Consider the following 18,300-nt stretch of genomic DNA (forward strand, 5'->3'; position numbering starts at 1 on the left):
AAAATTGATAATATGGGATGTTGAGTATTTGATCCTTCAAAATACACTACCCATGACATGAATTCCATTACACTTTGTGAACATTATACAATAAAGAGAGAAAAAAAAACAATTATATGGCTTTATTTGATATTCATTCAGTCATTGGTCTTTATTTAACCAGGCAGGTCATTAAGAACATTCTTATTTACAATGACGGCCTGGCAAGCGACAAGGACCATTTGGGGGAAAAGGAAGTGGGCTAGGGAGTAAAACACAGTAAAATTGTAGCTCTACAAAAGGTAGAAAACCACTAGGTAGCATTTTTTGGTAAAGCAGCAGAAATTGGCCTGCCGATGAAGTGTCCCTTATTTATTCTTCAGGGAGTTGGCAACCCTAATTATTAGTGATACTGTGGCAGGATGAGGCAATACATCATTATTATTATTGGGTTGTTGTGCTCTGTTTGTACGTTGGACCCTGAATATTTCAGAACCATGGTTCTTTGGGTTTTTGAACCCAGTCAGATATCCTTCAGTTGTGAGCTGCCTGCAGCAGTCAGCTGGAACATATATACACACTATATATATATATATATATATATATATATATATATATATATATATAGGCTTTACCTTGATACTTAAAACTGTATACAGTATATCTATGAGCTGGAACACGAGCCACCGGAAGTGGGCGGAACTCTAAACCAGCAGCGCTGGTTTCTGGGGGAGTCATGATGTGGATACGCAGCTCGTCAACCCGGACCGAATGTGAGCTTTTCTCAGCTGCTCATCCCGAATCGCGACCAGAACTCTGACTACCCGAACCGAACTCTAACAGGCGCGGCCCGTCAGAGCAGAGCGGGGCTGCGCGGGGCAGAACCGAGCTCGGTGAGTCGGAACCAGGCGCTGCTCGGGCGGTTCAGGTTCAGCTCGGATATTCAAGCTCCGCGGCCGGTGTTCTGTTTTTAAATGTCTCGGAACATAAAACTCATGAAACAGATACATGAGACGGACATCTTTAGTCGGACCTGTTGCCTCCTTCTGATGTTTTATTGATATTATAATTAACAACTTAATTAAAAACGCCTGTTTTTCATGACGAGTTCCTCCTGAAGCTTCCACACTGAAACTGTAGAGTCCACAGGGCCGGTGTCCTTTCACTGCTTTAACACACCTGATTCTAATTAATCATCGTCACCAGGTTGTCATCAAAGTCTGGACAGTTCTGTTTTTTTTGTGATCACATTTTTATTTCTTTTTTCTGAAAAAACAACATGGTGCATGTATTTGATAGTTTAACAAACAAATAAGAATGAATGCCCATATTATTAAGTATAACAATGCAAAATTAACACATAAATTAAGGGCAAAAATAAATATATAAATAAATAGAAATAAAATCATAACCACTAGGGGTGGGGATTGGGAAGGACCTCACGATATGATACGCATCACCATACTTGAGCCACGATACAATACACATTGCGATATCCCGATTATGCGATATCCCGATTATTATATTCTACATAGTTCACCGAAAAATTTAAAAATGCATTACACATCTTAAAATCCAAGTTGTATATATGTACATCAGATGATAGTGATGGATCTTAAAATCCGAGTTGCACGTTCATCAGATTATAGTGACAATTCATGGGACAAACTGATTCAAAATAATGTTTTATTATAACTATACAAGCTAAAGTTACAACATATTTGTATATGTTTTTCACATTATTTACATCATATGAAATTAACATTAAATTTAGTATGAGGTTGCTTTAATTATGTGGCAAATGATAATAAACACAAGAAAGATGGGTACTAAAACCAAGGACAGGCACAGTGAGCAGGCACGTGAAGTAAAACCTGAGCTCAGTGCAGGGCCCTCCCAGGGTTGGTAGAGAGTGGCAATGCCCAGGACTGTCACTTAGGCAGGAGCACTGGGTGATATAATGGGGAAAAAATCGGGGATAAAAAATATTTAAAAAAAATATATAAAAAAAAATAAAAAATTGATATTCAAATTTTGAATATCGATATTGAATCAGCTGGAAAAGTATCGCGATATATTGCCATATCGATATTTTTGCCCACCCCTAATAACAGACATTACCCACCCACCCCCTGGATCCAGGACATCATCTCTCAATCTGTATCAGACTAAGAGGCTATGAAGTTTTGATAATAGTGTATGCCAAGCCTCTATTGCTGACTCCTTTGCACCGTGAACTCTCGCAGTTGATAACTCTAAATAAACAATATCCATATACGACAGAACCCATGCAAAAGGATAATGTATGTGGGGGTTTCCACCGGGTTGCCACCAGTTTCTTTGCTGCTGTAATACCCATTAACAATCCTCGTTTTTTGTTCAGTGTCAAGCCTAGCTTAGGCAAGTGGTTTAAAATAAGAGCATCCGGTGAACAAGGCAACTTCTACAGAACTGCCGCTCACTGGATATTTTCTCTTTTTCAGACCATTCTCTGTAAACCCTAGAGATGGTTGTGGGTGAAAATCCCAGTAGATCAGCAGTTTCTGAAATACTCAGTCCAGCCAGTCTGGCACCAACAACCATGACATGTTCAAAGTCGCTTAAATCACCTTTTGTCCCCCATTCTGAGGCTTGGTTCCTGTAGCGACCACTGGGGTTTCTCTCAGCTGCCGACATTCTGGAGTCATTTAAAAGTCCAAGACCTGCGAGGTCGGGGTTCATCTTCATACCTTGAAACCGGTCCAGTTATTTCTTCTGTCTTTGTTGGGGGTTGAGGGATGTTTAGTTTGCTCACCTGCTTCAGTCTGAGGGAGCGAGTGGATTCATGAGCTGAAGGGGCCAAGTAAACGTGAGAGTCGTCTGCATACCAGCATCACTACATGTATGAGCTGGTACCAGAACCACGGAGAGGTTGAATAACAGTCCGAGGATCAAGCCCTGAGGGCAATGAGCTCAAACTTATGATCACTGTGGAAACAGCATGACCATGTCTTCCAGATGGAGAGTCTGAGACCTGGTCTTGATAACAGCACCTGGACCGGTGTTTAGCCAGAACTAAGACCGAGTCCCTTTCTGTCTCAGCAGGTGTCCTGGTGGATTCTCAGGTGGTTTCAGGTGTGACAACGGTTTCCTCTCTCACTGTTTCAGGTATGTGTGCGGCGCAGGACTTGGACCTGTATGAAGTTCTGGGTGCCAGCCCGTCAGACTCGGTCCAGCAGCTCCGACACCGGTACCAGCAGCTGGCCCTGCAGGTGAGCAGTTTTTCCTTGCTCCGCCCACTTCCCTTACCTGTTGAGGAGGTGCAGACAGAGGGAAGGAGGAGTCAGTGGTGGTGGTGATGTCATCAGCAGAGGCAGCAGCCAATATGGAACCAGAGTTCAAGGACTGGACTGCTTGACAGTGGACACTAACATCCATGACTTCCATGTCCTCACTTGACCGTATGTCTGCAGGGAAGTCCAGAGCTCCAGAGACCTTAGTATGAAGTCTTTCATGTGTCCACAGTACCACCCAGACCGGCTGGGAGGCGGTTCCTCAGAAACGGAGTCTGCTGTCAGGAAGTTTCTAGAAGTTGATGCAGCTTGGAAGATCCTCGGTGACCAGAACTCCAGGAGACTGTACGACCTGCAGAGGAGAGGTGAGATCTTTTCAGGTTCCCTACCCCTCTGTGAACCGGTTGAAAGTCTGAGAGTCGAGACCCCAGACCCTGATTGGTGGCTTACTATTGTTTCTGTCTCCTTTTGGTCTTATTTAAGGGATGTCTAAATGTTTTATGATGACTAGGGGTGGGTATTGGGAAGGACCTCACGATACGATACGCATCACGATACTTGAGCCACGATACGATACAAATTGCGATATCCCGATTATTCTACATAGTTCACCGAAAAATTTAAAAATGCATTACACATCTTAAAATCCAAGTTGTATATATGTACATCAGATGATAGTGATAATGCATTGGACAGAATTGAGTCAAAACAATGTAATTCAAACTTTCCATTTTAATTATGCAACATATTTGCATGAAAAAACACACAATTAAAAGTGCAGTGTGTGCATTATTCTTAGATACAAAATACTCAAAATAAAATGCAGTGTCTCACCCACACTGAAATTGAAATCACAAAAATACAGTACAGCTACTTACCCCTGACTTAAAATGACAAAAATAAAATGCAGTGTCTCACCCACACTGAAATCACAAAATAAAGTGCAGCTAGAGGTGGGCAAAAATATTGATACGGCAATATATCGCGATACATACATTGAATATCGATATCGTATCAGGAGACTATGTATCGCGATATATTGCCGTATCAATATTTTTGCCCACCCCTAATGATGACCCTGATGAAGGCTTCAAACTGCTAGTTCCGTTTCAGAGACGGGAATCCACGCTTTCTTCTTGAGGTCTGATCAGATTCTGGTGCCTCCTGGTGAAATCAGGAGCCGTCATGTGGAAACAGCTAGTCACAGCCCTACATAACCTGGTCAATAACCTGATCAATAATGCCGACAGGAAAGCATGAGCTCTTTAAGTACCAAAGGAAGGTGAAACAATTAAATATATTATAATTATACAAGTATAAAACTTCTATTGCAGGACCGTTGTAGGCAGGACTATTGCAGGATTGTTGCTATGGGACGACGGGCCCATCCAGGCTTCTTCTTGTTTGCTTCCTGGCTGCTGATGACTGTAAAGTTATCATCAGTTGTTGCTACGGACGACCAGGACAGGAGTCCAAAGCTACTTGTCTGGTTTCTGCAGCTGGCGGGGACGGGAGACCGCCACAGTTGGAGGACACTTCCTACGAGTGAGGTGTTCCTTGACATGAGCGTAATGTTTCAACGACCAACTCCTTGGTGCGCCTGTAAACAACGTGTGAAACAACCCTGCTTTCACTCAACGGTGTAAGACACGAGGGCCCGGACGGCTCCGCCCTCGTCCGGCCGTCAGTCCTATTTCAGTCATCACGAGTTTAGCAGATATTACTCCTCGCACACTGTTTCACTAATTAAAAGCTACATTTAATTACTGGTGTTCAGTCATTATCACCGCCGGGCTGTCTGAGCTGATAATGACTGTTTCTTCAGGAGTTAATGGTTCAAAGGAATCCTGTGAACATCTGTCCGTCCTTCCGTCCGTCATCTTTCCATCTATTTCCCGCCCTTTTGTCGCCAACCCGGCATCCATCCACCTCCGTAGTTGAACTCCAGATAGCAGGTTCCTCCCCCACTGAGCCAATCGCCGATGTTTAACAAAGAACAAGTGCTAGAGCGCTGCATAGCCCTGACTGAATTCTTCATCCCGCTCCCGCTGAATTTCTGACCATTACCGCCCGCACCCGCAACTTGTGTGTTACACTCCCGCGCGCTCCTGCAGTGTTTATATCCACTCCGCATCTGTAAAGCTATTTTGCCTTTCACGCTGCATCAATTATGTGATTGAGGTTATAGCAACGAGAGTAGGCTGTGAGTGGCTCAAATAACACTAATAAAATAATAAAATAAACAAAGTTAACGAATGAAACTAATTAATTTAACAAATGAATCACTTGGCCATTATATTGCTGTGGAGGAAGAGAATGTTGCCGCCGACTGCAGTTTGAATCCTGTGCGTTTTTCCAAGATGCTCCAAAGACACTAAACAAAGTTTCTCCAAATATCTGCCTTGCTTTGTCTTTGTTTTGTAAAGACCTTGTTTGAGGTTCTTTTCCACGTCATTGATTTCCATCTTGTCGCTAGATACATCCCGATCCCGCAGTTTTTTTTTCACCGCCCGCTCTCGCCCGCAGCAAAGTTCAAACCACCCGTTCCCACGAGATTTGTGTTGGGAGCCAATCCTAATGCAGCTCTCTACCCCGTGCAGCCGTAATGCAGCATGCTGGTCTTCAGACGGTGTAGTAAAGTCAGCTACACACCTTGTCGCAGCTGCTGCAGCTTTCTCAGAAACCAAGCACGTGGTGGATCCTCAGGGGTTTACATCTGAGCGCGGGTCTTTTAAGGAGGTCTGGACACGCCTCCTCTGATGTCATCCACAAGTTCCTGAAGAGTACTACTCTAGTACTGCGTGACGCCGTGTCATAAAGAGCTGAGGTGACCACATCAATCACAGTTAGCCGTTTTAATGTGGTTGACAGCTTATGCTAACCTGTGATGCTAACTTTATATTAGTTCTGATCCCATCCGTCAGAACATCCTTATTACAAGTGTTACTACTAAAACATCTGAAATGAGTGCTAGTGGACCAGAAAGCGGATCCGGCGGAGCAGAACACACCTGTCCACAGGTGGACGGTTTCACTGGTCCCTGGACTGAAGCGTCCGCTCTAAAGATGCATCACTTCTGTCCAGGACACTTTTATGAAACGGTTCTGTTGATCCACACACAGTACTAACTCAGTGTCTGAACTTCATCAGTGTTTAGTTAATAGTTGAGGGGTTTTCTTTCTTTTATGTTAGCGGTAGAGCAAGTTCCACATATTTGTTTTGTAGCTGATGTCACATCGTGTTTTTCTATCACTACAGATACTTGCGCTGTAATATCCCAACGTACCGCTGAGTTTTTACGATGTCCCGCTGTAGTATTCTGATGTTCCGCTGTATTCATGTACTTTTCCAGCTCAGGAACTGAAGCAGGACCGTCCTGTCGACTCCACGGTGTCTCTGGAGGACATGACCTGGGATGGAGGTAACGCACTCAGCGTCGGTAGAAGCTCAGACATGTGAAAACCCAGCAGGTACCTGACGGAGGCAGGTGTGTCTGTCGTTCCAGGGGAGGGCGTGTTCTCACACACTTGTCGCTGTGGAGGACAGTTCAGCATCTCAGAGGAGGAAGTGGATGAGGAGGTACAGCGGACCAGGCAGGATGAGGAGGAGGAGCGAGGCGTGTTGGTCTGCTGCGACACGTGTTCCTTGAGCGTGTTGGTCTCGTGGTCGTCGGGCTGGACAGCTCAGGTGCTGAAGTGACAAAAGCCTTGCCAGTCTGGACTCGTCCTTGCGGGATGAAGGTACAGATCACAAGAACTGCTCAGGTTTTCCAGCAGCAACCTGACCAGAGCAACATCTCTGACGGACGTGGATGTAAACTCTTCTCGGAGCAGTGGTTCACACCAGGAAGTCTTCGTCTAAAGATGCATACATGACATTTATGTCATAGTTTATCCTTCTGGATCTGTATTTTGCCTTAACTTTTCATCAATAAATATAAAAAAAGTCTTCACCAGAGTTTGGATTCATCTGGCTTTCAGACTTGGAAAGGACCAGATACAGTGGGGGAAAAAGTATTTAGTCAGACACCAGTTGTGCAAGTTCTCCAACGTAAGATAAGAGAGGCCTGTAATTTTCATCCCAGGTATATCTCAACTATGAGAGACAAAATTAATAAAAACAAATCCAGAAAATCACATTGTCTGATTTTTAAAGAATGTATTTGCAAACTATAGTGGAAAATATTTGTATCTCAATACTTTTATATATCCTTTGTTGGTCAAACGTTTTCTGTAAGTCTTCACAAGGTTGTCACACACTGTTGCTGGTATTTTGGCCCGTTCCTCCGTCCAGATCTTCTCTAGAGCAGTGTTGTTTTGGGGCTGTTGCTGGGCAACACAGACTTTCAACTCAGTTCAAAGATTTTCTATGGGGTTGAGATCTGGAGACTGGCTAAAGCTGGGCATAAACTGTGTATGTATTTTAAATAATTTGATTCAGTCCCATCTGAAACTGCACGACAAGATCTCTTGAGTTCAAAAGTTCACAGTCCACGATTTATGTTCTCACACTGTACGACCCGATGCTCTGATGCGACCCGTCTGATCACACTATACGTTCATAATACTCACGTCTGATCACACTATACGTTCATAATACTCACGTCTGATCACACTATACGTTCATAATACTCACGTCTGCTCACACTATACGATCATAATCCTCACGTCTGCTCACACTATATGATCATAATCCTCACGTCTGCTCACACTATACGTTCATAATCCTCACGTCGGACTTCTGTGTACTGGAACTGCAACGTCAAAAAGAAGTGGCAGAGGAAGAACCCCGAAGTGGGAGACACTGAAGATGCTCAGCAAAAACAAACGGGCTGCCTTAAACCTGAATTATGGTTCTGCGTTAAATCACCGCCGAACCCTACGGCGTAGGCTCTGCGTTGGTGTAACGGAACCATAAATCAGCCTTTAGCAATTTGTGCCATTCTGTGTGGCGATAAATGAAAAAAGATTAGACAACGTTGTGATTGGACATGGAATTGGCTGGGCAGACGTTGGAAATGCGGTCTTTTTTTTCTGCTATTAAAACATGATTTGTAATGTGAATTTGCAACACTTTAAACTACAAATAATAGTTTTTGACGTGACATCAGAGATTGCGCATGCTCTCTGTGAAAGGATGAGGCCAATCGGGTCGTAGCTGCTTCAACTGAGCGATTCCTTCACGAGGAGCGACCAGGATTTCAAACACGTTTGATTTTCTTGCGAGCACACGATTTGTGATCGGGAGCTCGTTGTGAGGTGTTAATCTCTCGTCGTTACCCCACGTACACTGCACGAGGCGCGACCAACGATTGGGTTGAAGTCTGGCCCGATCCAAAAAATAGTCGCACAAGTGGAAAATCGGTTCAAAACGAGCAGATAATCGCACAGTGTCTGCCCGGCTTAAGCCACTCCAGGACCTTGAAATGTTTCTTACGAAGCCACTCCTTCGTTGCCCGGGCGATGTGTTTGTATCATTGTCATGCTGAAAGACCCAGCCACGTTTCATCTTGCTGATGGAAGGTTTTCACTCAAAATCCCACGATACATGGCCCCATTCATTCTTTCCCTTACACGGATCAGTCGTCCTCGTCCCTTTGCAGAAAAACATCCCCTAAGCATGATGTTTCCACCCCCATGCTTCACAGTAGGTTTGGTGTTCTTTGGATGCAACTCAGCTCTCTTTCTCCTCCAAACACGACAAGTTGTGTTTCTACCAAAAAGTTCTATTTTGGTTTCATCTGACCATATAACATTCTCCCAATCCTCTTCTGCATCATCCAAATGCTCTCTAGCAAACTTCAGATGGGCCTGGACATGTACTGGCTTCAGCAGGGGGACGTCTGGCCCTGCAGGATCTGAGTCCCTGGCGGCGTAGTGTGTTACTGATGGTTCCTTTGTTACTTTGGTCCCAGCTCTCTGCAGGTCATTCACTAGGTCCCCCGTGTGGTTCTGGGATATTTACTCACCGTTCTTGTATCATTTTTACCCCACGGGGTGAGATCTTGCGTGGAGCCCGAGATTCAGGGAGATTATCAGTGTCTTGTATGTCTTCCATTTTCTAATAATTGCTCCCACAGTTGATTTCTTCACACCGAGCTGCTGACCTATTGCAGATTAGTCTTCCCAGCCTGGTGCAGGTTTACAATTTTGTTTCTCACGTCCTTTGACCGCTCTTTGGTCTTGGCCATAGTGGAGTTTGCAGTGTGACTGTTTGAGGTTGTGGACAGGTGTCTTTTATACTGATAACCAGTTAAAACATGTGTCTTTTATACTGATAACCAGTTAAAACATGTGCCATTAATACTGGTAACGAGTGGAGGACAGAGGAGCCTCTTAAAGAAGAAGTTACAGGTCTGTGAAAGCCAGAAATCTTGCTTGTGTGTAGGTGACCAAATACTTATTTTACCCAGGAATTTACCAATTGATTCAGTAAAAGTCCTACAATGTGATTTCCTGGATTCTTTCCCCCCGTTCTGTCTCTCATAGTTGAAGTACCTATGATGAAAATTACAGGCCTCATCTTTTGAAGTGGGAGAACTTGCACAATTGGTGGCTGACTAAATACTTTTTTGCCCGACTGTAAGTTTATAGCACTATGGTTTGGGTCCAGACCTGGAGGGGCCTCTACCCACCACCAGGGTCTGGATCCAGACCTGCGGGTCAGACAGAACATAATCACTCTTATATTAAAGATATGTCTTGTTGTGCTGTTGGTTCTACTAAGAGACCACTGAGACCAGTTTTAGGTTCTGAAAAGGTTGTTCTGGACTAGACTTCATTTGTGTGGAAAGTCCAGTTCGTGTGGTAAGGTGTGAATGCTCAATCAAACTCTTCAAGTGGACCAAATGCAGGAATTGGACTAGGCTGATGGGCATTGTGGATAAATAACCTAAGCAAACACAAGCTGACCTGCGGTAGCGCAGCATGGGTGGCGAGGTTTCTTCTTTGTGGTTCATCTTGTCTCCAGTGGTTGTTGGTCCTTCACGTGAGGAGTGACCTCACTCCTGTGTTCCAGCCAGAGTCCCGGGCCTCGTGTTCTGAAGTCACTGGGTTTCATCTTAAATCCATCTTGCCAATGCCAAATCACCTGAATCCAGGGACAGATACTTTGAACATTTAGCCTGCAGCGATGCGTCGATGACACCGACGCGTCGACATCAAAATATCGTTGACATATTTTGTTGTAGACCCTTCGCCATGCACACATTTCGCACTTTGCAGAATGGAGACTGAAACTGCAACCTGGTCACAGCGTGCCCAACAAAACTCTGCAAAAAGGCCCAAAAAACACCCCTAAGTCATCAAAAGTATGGGAATACTTTAAATTTAGTATGGTGTTTACCTTTTGGAATTGGCATACCAGACCCTCACAACAGCAATGGTGGAGCATCTCAAGCGGGGGCACCCTCTTGTCTCTGGTAGATGGGACAATAACAATTGCAAAATATAATAAGCAAAATAATTGTAAAAATGAAGGTCACATGATCAAATCATGGTATGCATCAGCTCTTACATTTGATGTTTTCTGGTCATAACATGACATGAAAAAGGTTTTTCTTTTTTAATCAGATATCAGAAGCTAAAATGCCACCGGAAAATCATTTCTACCAAAAACAATTTTTTTTGTTTTAGTTCCATCTGCCATAAAAAGGTTCCTATTGTGATTAGACTTTATGTAATAAAAATATGTAATTTATTGTGAAACAGTGCCGTTTTATCCATATGTTATTTCTTAACACATTTGAATAACATGCAGTGCAACGCAAAACATTTTGCACGGCAGTGTTTTGCGTTGCACTGCATTTTTTTTATCTTTTGTAATTTCTTATAGGAGATTTTTGTTGGGCTGCTAAACAGGTAAACAAGCTGGCCTTTTTATTTTGTATAATGTTATTCTATATTTTTATTTTGCTTTGAAAATATGTTTAATAAACAATGTTTTAAAGATTTTTTATATTTGATACATTATGGTTTTATTAATCGAACAGAAAAATAATCGTTAGAATAATCGTCCAATTACTCCTTAGATTAGTCGACTAATTGATAAAATAATCGCTGGATTAATCCTTTTAAAAATGATCGTTTACTCCCAGCCCTATTGAACATCACAATTAGTGAAATTGAATGTGTCGCCTCCCTCAATTGGGTCAGTTTGAATATGATAATGAGGATAAATATCATGAAAACCAAAAGCAAGTGAAACAAGAAGACTAAAATCAACGCTCCTGCCAGAGTATGAGGCCGATTGAATACGTAAAAGAACAGTGTAGCATGCTGTGGTTGGTGTCACCCTCTAGCAGCATGGTGCCGCGCAGAGACAAGAGGCTGCAAAAGCCCTCAGGCACCTGGTGTTGATGTCACGCAGGGGTTGCCCGGGTTCTTTTATAAGGTCGTGGACTGACCCGAAGCATTTGACGATAGTTCAGTTAATCAATAATCACATTGAGACACTAGGCGGACCCGTCCACTGAAGATAGAAAAGACCACAATGGCACAAGGCTTTTTTTTACATCCTCTATGTAGCTCAGACGTAGCAATGGATCAAAGACAGCAGATCTTTTGTGCGTGATGTGAAGGTGCTAACTTCTGCAGAGGACCACGTTATGACAAGGAATACTGAGATGTCTCCCCCCAGACGGAGGACCAGGGTCCTCAATGACTGGGTGGTTCTCCTTAGCAGGGCTGCCAGCCAAAACAAAGAGACTCATCTGCAAAAGGGCATAGCCAACGTCAGACAGACAGATGTGCTGCGTCGTATCTGCACCTGTGTATCTGGCTGCCAGCAGTAAAGGTGGTGGGTCAGGAAGGACCTGATGTCACTGTGAGGGAGTGGGTCATGGGGGTGGGGCCTCTGGCGGAGGGGGGTGACAGCTGACGTTTAATATAAGGGTTGGAGGAATATGGCTGCGGCAGTCATGCTGGGCATAAAATCAATCCCAGCAACACCCCACCTACAATTACAGCGCTTCAGATCACTTTCAGTGGGAATCTGCACAATACACCCCCACACCCCCATGAAGTCCTCCCGACCCCCTGGAAACCCTTGTCAATATTGTTCATACACCATCAGATCTGATCAAGTCGTTGCGTACCACTTCCTTTGCAGGGTAATATTCTGTACGTAGTGAACATAACATAGTTATAATCATTGAGGTCCAAGCATCTGGGCCAGGATCCTTTGGGAACTGGACCACAAGAGCAGGAACTCAACCCCCAGCTTTACTGCTGGTAGATGATCACTTCATTTCTGGGCCGGCCCAGAGGGTGACATTGTTTTTGGACATTTGTGAAGTTCTGTGATGATCAGTTCTTACTTTAGATGTCATTGTAGGCTTAAAAAAGGCTTAAAAAGAGGGATGTGTGCAACATAAACACCACGATAACACAGCCGGAACATCAGGGGGACGCCACAGGAACATACTGCAGAACCGGAGTAATGCGACAGGGGGATGGAGCTCTGGGGATGTTATTTGTGGAGAGGTTTTTGAGACAGAACTGAAGGGAGCTGCATTAATCCAGTCGTGAGGTGACCGTGGACCAGGCAAATGGCACAACCCTGAGAAGTGAGAGACAGATGCAGGCAATTGATGTGGCGAAGATGAAAGTCAGCTGATCGGGTTATGTTGTTCACATCTGACATGAAAGAGTGTGTTGTTGAGGATGGTGTCCCCAAACTCTTAACCTGGAGGATTCTTGGTCAGTAATCTCTAGCCAAAGTAAGTTTTTCGAGGTAATCTTAAGATTCCGTGTCCTTACTATGCTTGGAGGGGAACTCAGTCTCTAACTTGGCTACTAGATGGCACTGTATCCCACACATAGGCCCATTAGGTGCATCTTCAGAGTAGGAAGAGGCCAAAATGTAAAGAAGCAGGGAATGTGAAATATCCTCCAGCAGGAACACAAGGATGCTGACACAATACTAAAAAATATAAGAATAAAGCCCGTATGATGTTCTTGTTGAGTCTGGGAGTGTGATCTTCAATAATTTCTGATGGTTTCCTCTTTATCTTATTGTCTTACGACTTGATCCAGCCTTGCCTGCCATGACGTCTGTGGTCTGCGCAGGTTTAAACGAGGACAAAGCGTGCTCAAAACCTCACAGTTTTGTCAGTTACACGAGTAAATCCTCACAAATAAAATATGACAAAACAAGCGAAAGGCAGCTACACATGAAGAAGGCGTCCGGCGTGTAAATCCATCGAGTTGTTCCTGAGATATGGCCTTGTACAAACACCCACAGCTCAGCTGGTCCACACAGGGGCGCCAAAATGTGCAAAACGGTCAATTTAGGGACTCCAGCTAAACAAACCTCTAAAACCTCTCTGGTCCTCAACAGGAATGTCAATATTGCTACAAAAAATGCTGAGATGTTCTACGATGGATTTCTAGTGTTTTTAGAGATAGAGATATGAGCTCTAAAGATGGAAAATTTAGTCATGTTTCTGCTGTCTTATCTCCATTTACTCTGAAAATATGTCATTTTACACTTCTGCTTGGATCTTACATGCGTTTCCTTTATTTTGGTACCAGATTTATTCAAATACACCTTGTAGGTGGTGATTTGAGATCAGACACATCATCTTCTAGTGGGAATATCTACAATTGGCTTCGTAAGGAGGGGGTCATCATGGACTATACAGTCACACAGACCCAGTGATCTTCAGGTCCCTCCCTCTCTGTTATAGATGGGCTGTTGGGGGTGTCTGGGGTGTGTGGGGTGTGGGGGGTAGAGGTTGGGGGATGCTGCCCTCCGAGAGCAGCAGAATAGAGCAGTGAGCTGCTGGTAAGCTGCTTCAGTCCAGGTTAAGCGTGAGTAATCTGTGTTGGCTCACAGGTCCCCAACCGGCCCAGGGCCCCCCTCCCTTGCTGTTCCTCTCTGACTAATCTCCCTATCTGCCCTTCCACCCACCCCCACTTTATTATCTGTATTATCACTGAGCCTCCAGAAGACAGACCAGGTCCTAGCCCCAGGACCGTCCGGGTCTGAACCCTGCCATCTTTACCCGCTCAGTTCCGTCGGTGCAGACGGACATAAATCACTAGCATCTTTACAAGCTTCCAGCCCATGTTCATAGCTCTGGTCCATGTGGGAAGAACCTCTAGTCATTGACACGTGTGGACATGTGTTTGTCCTCACTCGAAATGAATCTCCAGAATACCGTAACAAAGATGTGAGACACGTGCCGAGTCTGATCACCTCCTGGATGAGATGATTCTTGACATCACGGAGGATCTGCAGAAGTTCCTGGGAAACCATGCCAGGATGAATTCTTATGGCGCTTTTACCTCAGTTTGGCGCCTTTCCACTAGGGGTCTAACGTACCGAGTGGATACTTTTTCTGTAACTACTCTGCCGAGGTTCTAAGCGTGCTGAGTCGGACTGTATCTTACGTCATCCCTACACGCCACCGATTGGTCAGTGGGCCGTCAGACGTCTGAGTCAAGAGGCGGAAATCGCCGAAAGAGCTTGTGGCTTGCTTGAACACAAGCCACAGACCCAGCAGCACATCTATCATCTACTCCATCTTCTACATCTTTAGTGTTGTTGTCTTCTTCGTTTAGATCAAACAATCAAATATGTCACAGCAGCTTCGCTCCAACCTCCTACTTCTGATCTGGGTGCTAAAAAGAAACGAGGGCAAGGCGAGGCGAGTCGAGATGGGCTGAGTAGGTACAAGTGTAAAAGCGCCATTATTGTGAATAACTGGGTGCAAAAGTGTCCTAAACAGGTTTGAATCAGACCAGTAAAACAAAATAATGATATATGATGTGTACTGTCATAATAACACCCTCACATATGAACTACATGAGAACTCAAGAACACGTAATATTAAAGAATGACTAAATCACTTGCATTTCATAAACCAAAAATGAGCATAGACATTGCAGGTAAAAACTCAGGCAGGCGGAAGCAGCAACGGGATGACCGGGGATGGGGGGGGGGCCGGGACCGCAGGCCAGAACGCAGCTCCTGAGGCTCCGGCCTGCAAACATGCACAAAAGAGAAAAAAGGGGGGCCGGCACAAGAAACTACAGGAACGATGGACAAAAACGATAGCTATGAGATATTTATAATAAATAAAAATGGAAATGGAGAAGAGAGGAAGGGAAAAGGAGAGGAGAAGAAGGGTGAGAGGCACCGTCCAGCGGATCATGTCGGTGCACCCCTGCAGCATAAGCCTAGCAGCATATCTACCGCGAAGCTATATTTGAGACTAACTATTATAGTCTTGTTCTATAGCTGCAACTATGACTACTGACTCTAACACACTAGAGTTTACACTACCTAGATATTTACCAACACCAGCTAGAGGTTTACTAAACACTAACTATAGGCTTTACTAAACAGAAATGTTTTAAGTTTAGTTTTAAAGGTGGAGGTGGTGTCAGCCTCCTTAACCCAGATTGGAAGTTGGTTCCAAAGTAATGGTGCCTGATAGCAGAACTCCCGCCCTCCAAATCTACATTTAGATACTCTAGGAACTACAAGTAAACCTGCACTCTAGGAGCGGGGAGCTCTGCCAGGAACATAAGGCACTATCAGGTCTTGTAAATACTGCGGAGCTAAGCCGTTTTGGGCTTTATATGCAAGTAATACAATTTTAAATTGGATTCTGAATTTTACAGGTAGCCAATGGAGCGACGCTAACACTGGAGAGACGTGGTCTCTCCTGCTGATCTATTTATAATTGGCATGCTTGGTAGGTAAGTGTTGTTTTAGCACGAATAACCCACATATTTCTCATCATCACACCGCAAATCCAGAACCGTAACCTGTTTGATGCTATGGTTTTATGCCGTCACTTACCGGCACTTCCTCCTCTGGTGAAATTCCCTCAGCTGCCTGCCCCTCAACAGCATGTGGTCGGTCAGGTGTCCACCTGGTTCTCAGTCTCGCTCGATAATATAGCGCTTTGGTTGACATCGTCGTCTAAGTTGATATTAACATTACTGCTGCTCCTGCTTGCAGTTGCACTACTGCCAAAAACCTATGTGAGCTTTCTACCTTTTGAAGCATCTTCTTCAAGTGAAGAAAGTCATGTGACTTGACTTTCTTTAGTTTTAACTTTTCCCATTCACTTTTCTCCTTACATTTTCTGCTTGCCATCTTGGCAGACACTAACGATAGTCTGCTTTGTTAGTATTGAACAGGGCTGACGGCCGTCCTGGACTTTTCCAGAATGCAGATTACCAGTCCGCCCCTGTGCTGGACTGATTACTCCAACCGCTTATCAAAGAGGAAAAAAGCAGGTTCTGTCGGGGCTGTGGACACTAGACCAGCTCTATATTGATGCTTGCATCTTTGGGGGACCATTGGCGACCCGACTGCTCCACATGTGTTGTGTAAACTTGGAGAAGACATACAATCGTGGCCCTTGGGGTGTTTTGTAGGGCTACTCTGGAGGTGTTGGGTACTGGGTTGGTTCCCACAGGACATTCAGTCCCTCTTCAACCAGAGCCAGAGTTTGATCAGCTGGACGTGTCTCAAGTGGGAGTTGGACTCTGCCAGGGCTGCCCCGTGTCACAGATTTATCAGTATAGGGTTGGAGGGGGTCTGACTTGGTAATTCAGGACTCCATCTCTGCTCTTGGTAGTTGAGGTGGTTCACCTGTTGGGATGTCTCCTGGTTGCCTACCTGGGAAGCTGTTTCAGGTGTATCCAAGCAGAAAGAGGCCAGAGGGAGACCCAGGACACACTGAAGACACTATATTTCTAAAGTGGCCTGGGAACCCCCCTTGGTGTCCTCCTGGAAGATATGAAGGAGAGGCTGCAGAGAGGGATGTCTGAGGCTCTGCTGCCCAACCACATGGACCAGGGCGCAGTAGAACATCACCACGTCCTCCATCTGAGGTGTCTCCTTAAAAGCCAAGAGTTAATTTTTCCTCCTCAAGAGGCAAAGTCAGCCATTAACACCGACTAGAGATAATGACCCAGTTGATGAGTGTGTGGGGGAGGGGCGGTGGCTGAGGACACCGCAGCAGGGAACTGATGTGACACGCCTGTTGCTATAGAAACATGATGGTGGCGTGGGTCTAAAGTCATACCTCGTCCCTGAGGAGGAAACACACTCATGTAGAGTTGTTTTCCAGTGTGTGTGCGTGCGTGTGTGTATGCACGTGTGTGTACGCCAGGCTGAAACATGGCAGGGCCTCCTGGGTTCTCTCGTTCGTACCGCCCTCAGGGGCCCAAAGAAAAACAACTGTACTCTCCAACACTGACAACACATGGTCTGTGTGTGTGTTCATTTGTTTGGTTCTCCCAGTTAGTCTTCAGAGTTTTTTCTCTGAGGAGATTCATCCATCCATCCAGCCACCTACACATCCTTCCATCCATCCATCCATCCATCCACCCATCCATCCATCCATCCATCCATCCATCCATCCATCCATCCATCCATCCATCCATCCATCCAGCCACCTACACATCCATCCATCCATCCATCCAGCCATCCACACATCCATCTGCACATCCATCCATCCATCCATACATCCATCCATCATCCATCCATCCATCCCTCCATGATCCATCATCCATCCATCCATCCCTCCATCATCCATCCATCCATCCATCCATCCAGCCACCTACACATCCATCCATCCATCCACACATCCATCCATCCATCCATACATCCATCCATCATCCATCCATCCATCCCTCCATGATCCATCATCCATCCATCCATCCCTCCATCATCCATCCATCCATCCAGCCACCTAGACATCCATCCATCCCTCCATCATCCATCCATCAATCCATCCCTCCATCATCCATCCACCCATCCCTCCATCATCCATCCATCCATCCATCCATCCATCCTTCCACCTACACATCCATCCATCCATCCATCCCTCCATCATCCATCATCCATCCATCCATCCCTCCATCATCCATCCATCCATCCATCCCTCCATCATCCATCCATCCATCCACCCATCCATCCATCCATCCATCCATCCACCCATCCATCCATCCATCCATCCATCCATCCATCCCTCCATCCCTCCATCATCCATCATCCATCCATCCATCCATCCATCCCTCCATCA

General features: G+C 45.0%; 1 protein-coding gene across 1 annotated transcript; it reads left to right on the forward strand.

Moving 5' to 3' along the window:
- Positions 1 to 700: 700 nt before the first annotated feature.
- On the forward strand, positions 701 to 7,610 carry dnajc24 (DnaJ (Hsp40) homolog, subfamily C, member 24). The gene is made up of 5 exons (XM_061722592.1): positions 701 to 872; positions 3,127 to 3,230; positions 3,484 to 3,616; positions 6,604 to 6,672; positions 6,757 to 7,610. The coding sequence occupies exons 2-5, from the start codon at positions 3,129 to 3,131 to the stop codon at positions 6,948 to 6,950; spliced, it is 498 nt and encodes a 165-aa protein (XP_061578576.1). The 5' UTR covers positions 701 to 872; positions 3,127 to 3,128; the 3' UTR covers positions 6,951 to 7,610.
- Positions 7,611 to 18,300: the final 10,690 nt, after the last annotated feature.

This window comes from Cololabis saira, chromosome 5 (genome assembly GCF_033807715.1).
Source record: "Cololabis saira isolate AMF1-May2022 chromosome 5, fColSai1.1, whole genome shotgun sequence".
Lineage (NCBI taxonomy): Eukaryota > Metazoa > Chordata > Actinopteri > Beloniformes > Belonidae > Cololabis > Cololabis saira.